Genomic DNA, 6,000 nt, shown 5'->3' on the forward strand with positions numbered 1-6,000 from the left:
AATATATTCTGACCTAATTAACCCAAAAAGTGTAAAGCTGGCATTAGTCACAGGGTAGATAAAATCGGAAAGAATGAAATGGCAATATGTATATATAAAGTCTTCCCCGTGATCTGGGCATCCTGGATTCGAATCCTGGTTCGGACATGGGTTTTTTTTTTTACCCTGTGCTCTATTTGTGAGGTGTGTAAAAGAACCCCCCCCCCCCGGTAAAAAGGGGTTATGGAAGCGAGTGTGTGTCATCTTCATATGAGCTAGAGGTCAGACTTCTGCCCTCGGGTGCTCAGGGGCCTTTACCCTCAGAAGCTACTGAACCAACTCGGCTTAAATCGTTGACTTCGTGACAAGTGCCGTAAGTAACAACAACAGAAGAAACTAGGGAAACATAAAAAGAACAAATAAATATAAAATAAAGAAAAATCAGTGAAGATTAAAGAAAAATAAATAATAAAGCAGAAAAGAAAAGAATAGAGAAAAAAATTATAAAGAAAATGGTAAAAATAAAGAAAAATAGTAAAGAATAAAGAAAAAAAAGCAGTAAAGTTTAAAGAAAAAGAAATAAAAAAAAATAAATATTGAAGATCACAATTAACATGAAAAGTAATAATTATTATAAAATGGTTTACTTTATAAAGACTTTTTTGTGTGCTTCAGCACAACATATTGTTCCCATAACGAAAAGATACCGCGGTGGCATGGTGGTAAGGTCGCGGCTTCGGAACAGGAGACTTTCAGGTTCGAGACCCGATTCCACCGAAGAATCATCGTCTAAGCTGGTCTGGTGCACGTTAAACGTTCGGGCCAAACGCCCTCCCGCTGGTGTGGTGTGGTGAGGAGGGTACTAGCTCAGGTGTCGTCCTCGTCATCTGACCACAGTTCGAAGTTCGGAGGTCCGTCCCAACATATCCCTAGAGTTGCTTTAAAAGGGGCGTTAATATAATTAAACTAAACTAAACCCATAACGAAAAAAATACGCTCTGCATTTTCATCAGTCGATGCTATTTTTAACAGTTCAATATTCCATGAATGAAAATTAAATTTTACATACCAAGATATTTATTGATACCATTATTATAAGTGATTCCACATGTTCTCCAAAATTACCTATAAAGAGTAATTAAATCCATTAATTAATTTGAGAATATCATGTATTTTTGATCTGTTAATCTCAGATATTATTATTTGTTAATTAGAAATTTTTTAAAGGTTTGAATTAAATTGGAAACCTTTTTAATATTTATTATCTTTTTATTTTTGATGATTACTTTTATAGTTTTGATGGTTTATTTTTCTTCTTCTTTTTAAAGTTGCAACCCAGACTGAGGATATCTGCCAATGAAGCACTACGTCATGTTTATTTTGACGAACTCCCGCCCAAAATCTACGACCTGCCAGAACGTAAGACATATAGTTTATGTTTTAATTAATTTTCCACCGTCTGATTTCGCATTAAGTAAAAGTAAAAAAATGTGCTAATTAATCAAGAAAATTAATATTACACATTAAACCATAAATCAATTTGATTGCGTATAAGCATTTTATTATCGAATTTCTACAAGTAAAACCATTTATGTTTCTCAACATATCTCTAAAAAATTCTAAGTAAGACCTAATATTAATATATTATATAAGATGCTTTATATTCACTCATTAATAATTATTAACTTTATTATAACACTTAACTCAAAAACTTAAAACATAATAGTTGATAAAGCATATGAACGAATGAGCAACCTTTAATAATTATTTCATAATAATTGTTTATATCAATTATTAGTCGGTTATTGACAATATTTTGTTAAAATAACTTTGTTATATAAGATATTTAGTTAAATTAATTGTAATAGTTAAGTTTTTAACAAGTAGAATTAGGAACATATTTCAATCGGAAAATATTCTTAATGACGAAACTGAATTATATTTGCTTACATCATTAATTCACTACTGAAATAAAAATGAAGTCTGATTTTTTAGGTAGTTCTCCTGTCTTAGTAGACAAGTTTCCTAAAATATTTTATGCATTTTATTTATATTCTATAAAATATTTTATGCAATGAAAAATAAAGTGTTTCTATTTCTCTGTGACCAAACCTGATCTCGTTATTGTAACTTTGAATTTCACCTCGAAGATATGCCGTGTGTTCATTCGCAGATTTTTTTAAAAAATGTCTCTTGAAATAATCTAAATTTGTCTTAAATATTTATGTTCAAAACTTCATAACTCGATCAGTTTCAGTCGCTTATCGAAGAGTGGAGCTTTTTCTTAAATATAATTAATGAAACCAGGGCTATATAAAAAATTAGTATTCGTAATATTTTCAGTACTTAATAATTCAAACAACAAAAAAAATATAATTATTTACATCATTTAGAGCATTTTTCAAGTGAAGTTAAATGTTTATTTCTAATTATTTCTAAATTAATAATTGGGCCATGATTAGAGCGAACTTCCTATATATCATATTATATAGTTATTTGATATCGGTTATCTATGTTTCAGATGGCCAGAAAAAGTTTTCTGAATATAATATGGTTCGAATAGTTGGAAATATGATAGTTGGAAGCAGAAATGTCATTTTTGAATATTTTAATTTCACAACAATGTTTCAACAGAATACAGAAATGAAGTACAATGTGAATTTGAAAAATTACGATTTCGTTTCCAGTATGATTTTTTGATATATAAATTAGTGCCATTCCAGTCTTATGAGTTGTCACTAAGAGATTTTATATCATTTTTAATTTTAAGTAATTTGTTAGATGACCTATTTTTAATTAGGCAATTTTTTAATGTATTTTGCAGAAGTGTCCATTTATACAGTCTCCGGCTGCAAGTTGAGTCCAGAACCTAACAACCAGACAGTCATCAAGATCAAGCAATGACCAAAATTTAGCGTAAGAAAGTTAAAGCTTATTATTTATACATTTCGATGAAATATAGCATTGCGTCTATAATGTTCAAAACATTCTCGCCATGCCGTAACTTATGAAAAGAAGAAAGTAAAATTATAATTTCTGGCGGGAAAATAGGATTACGCGTGTTCTAGAACTAATAATGCCTAATCATTCATGTGAAAAAAGGTTTCTGGAATAGACTAGCATAGCGTGTCATGAAACAACTAGATAAAAAATATGGGGTGGTCGATTTGGTACCGCGCCAAGAATCAGGCTGGGTGCCAAAAAGAAATATGGCGGTCTCTCCGTTTTAGATTTATACGGGTGCTTTGTTTAGCGAGTTTTTTCTCCGGATTTTAAATTATAGTCAATGGGGTAACGATTGAACATTTTTGCACTTTCTGGTCAAAAAGAATTATCAGATGTCTACTGGGAACTTTGGAAAAATAGCGGGGAAACCGCAGGACTCGGTAGCATGCTTAAAAATAGACAAAAGTAAGAAGAAATTGTTTTAATTTTTAAAAAAAATTATAATGATAGATTAATCCTAGAAAACGATACTATAAATAAATAACTTTATTCGGAAATTTTTAGCCGCTTACAAGACGATGCCAGAAGGTATTGTTCTAAGAAATTAATAAAAAATGATTCTGTTTTAATACACGGTAGCACACCAACAAATTGGTTCTTGATAGTTAAAAAAAAATGTTTTGTTGACTGTTGAATATCTTGCTTGCTTTGAACAAAACAATTCTTGTGCACCACCATACTTATTTGACCTAACTACAATCTATTTTTACCTGTTTGTTGAAAATAGAATTGAATTGATATTTTTTCTCATTCTCAATTTGAGCAATCTGTTCAACAATTATATAGAAATTTTGTTAGAGCATGAATGCAAAGTAAATATACTTTGAACAATTTCTGCTTATATTATTGAATTTTTTGAAATTCATTCCTTGAATTATAGAATTCTTTGAATTCTAGTAAAATAATGAAAAAAAAGCCGTCAATGATCTTGTAAGATAAAGCATGGCATGATGAACATAGAATTTTCGAATGATTTTACATTTGGGCTAATTCAACGTCTCATTCAACTACTTAATGGGGCTGCAAAATATTATTAGAAATACTCGGAAAATGAATCGCCGTGTCACCGAAACCTCATTATTCAGAGGACAGAAATGTTAATGAAATTAAGACTCTGGCGGCAAACAGAAAGTCTAATTCAACGCAAAAGCAGGCTTAAATGTCGCCAGACATGTAATCGCTATGATTTACCTCCATCACGTTAGAACTTAAAATCCATTATACTATACAATATGGTATTATTTCATAATGTAAGTTGAAATTCTATGAAATAACTGAATTTCACATTTTAACGGTTGTATGTACACATTTTTATTTAATTTGCGCCGAGTAATTTATTATAGATGTGCCCATTTAATTCTAATGTTTCAATTTTGGATGGAATTTTAGTAAATTTATTCTTTATTAATAGTTTAATATCCAGAAAAGTCGATATTCTGGGCAAGCAAGTTGGTCATCAAAGACGATTAGTTTTCCTGTATTATCCGGCTACTCATTAATTCTCATCAAAAAATTTCATCATAATTATTTATGTTTAAATCAGACTGTGAAGGATTATTTTTTAAATATATATTTATTTATTTTAGATGTTCATTTCGTTATTTTTCAAAAAAGGAGCGCTACAACCTCCAAGATGGAAATTAAAACCGATTCATTTTTTTCTCGGAGAGTTCAAGACGCTGATCATATCAAGGGGTCTTTCCTTTTCCAAAACATTCCAGACATTTCGCAGCATCACCGAGGCAGGCCCTCATCAATGTGTACGAACTTTTCGAAGAAAAAAAAATTCAGAACAAAAGCGCATTAGAATTTCTTTTGTTCATCAAAAACTCATTAGTTACCTATCATTTATTTATTTATTTCATCATAAGCATTGATTGAATGTAAAATAAGTAAGAAAATGGTGCGCTCATGTCGTTGAATGCAATGTTCTGCTGAAATTGTCTAGAAAGTTGTTGAAATGAAGATGATGTTATTTGTTCGAAGTGTCTACTGAATGTGCAACTCGTCTACTAATTTGTTCCCATAAGCACTTTTGTCCAAACTTGTAAAAATTACTTGCGGAGGGTTCATTGTTGTTCATAAATTGTAAACAAGTTTATACCATATTAATTGTAATGGATATGGTTTTTAATGGTCATTTCATTTTTTTAAACTCTGCTAAATTTTAAAAAATAATTGTATTCTGATTTCATAACCTAAAAGGTTTAACGTATACAATTTTTTTAAAATCGTTTTCATTATTTTTTGTAATTCTAATTCATTTCGTTTCAAATCCAAGTTTTATTTTTCTTATTTCAATTAATCTTATTTCCGGGTTTTATATTTTTTAATAACTTTAAGTTTTAATTATCTTTGCATAATCGATTTTTGCTTTTTAATTCTTATTCATTATTAGGTTGATATTTCGCAAATAATTTCTATCAAATGTTAAAAATAAATGTATTCTGATCTCCTAATCTAAAAAAAAAAAAAAAAAATATGTGAAGTATGCAATTTTTTACCAATTAGGCTTTTTTAAAAATCGTTTTCATTATTTTTTGTAATTATTTAATTTCCCATCCAAGTTTTATTTTCCTTATTTCAATTAATCTTATTATCGGATTTTATATTTCTTAGTAACTTATAGCTTTTATTACTTTTGCTTAATCGATTTCCACTATTTAATTTCTTTTCCTCATTAAGTTGATATTTTGCAAATTTTAATTATTCGGCTTATGTCATTTATCTATTTTTGAATTTCAAGTAGCACAATAAATTTTGATCAAGTTTATTTAAATTTTATTGCTTATTAAATTATTTCGATTTTTTTAATTTATAAATCAGTTGATATTTGAGATCTTTACTATATTTCATTTTCAAATTTCATGTTTTATTTGGATTTTAAATTAACTAATGCGGAAAAAAATGTTATTACTTTCAATTAATGTACCATTTTTCATTTAATTGCATTTGGTTATTTGGTTGATGTCATTCAATAAATTTTTATTAATCAGTTGTGTCATTTAATTAAAT

The 6,000-nt window shown here is 28.9% G+C and overlaps 1 protein-coding gene across 5 annotated transcripts in view; it reads left to right on the forward strand.

The window, feature by feature from the left end:
* The window catches only part of LOC129983687 (cyclin-dependent kinase 14-like), a 162,622-nt gene extending 156,885 nt beyond the window's left edge, over positions 1-5,737 (forward strand). For 2 of the 5 annotated variants that reach the window (XM_056093273.1, XM_056093274.1), the window contains exons 16-18: positions 1,308-1,398; positions 2,804-2,895; positions 4,572-5,466. In XM_056093273.1, coding sequence (XP_055949248.1) covers positions 1,308-1,398; positions 2,804-2,883 — 171 coding nt within the window. In that variant the 3' untranslated portion in view covers positions 2,884-2,895; positions 4,572-5,466. Of the gene's footprint in view, positions 1-1,307; positions 1,399-2,803; positions 2,896-4,571 lie in introns of all 5 variants that reach the window. The other 3 variants (XM_056093272.1, XM_056093275.1, XM_056093271.1) reach the window with 3 other exon arrangements.
* Positions 5,738-6,000: the final 263 nt, after the last annotated feature.

Source organism: Argiope bruennichi, chromosome 9 (assembly GCF_947563725.1).
Source record: "Argiope bruennichi chromosome 9, qqArgBrue1.1, whole genome shotgun sequence".
NCBI lineage: Eukaryota > Metazoa > Arthropoda > Arachnida > Araneae > Araneidae > Argiope > Argiope bruennichi.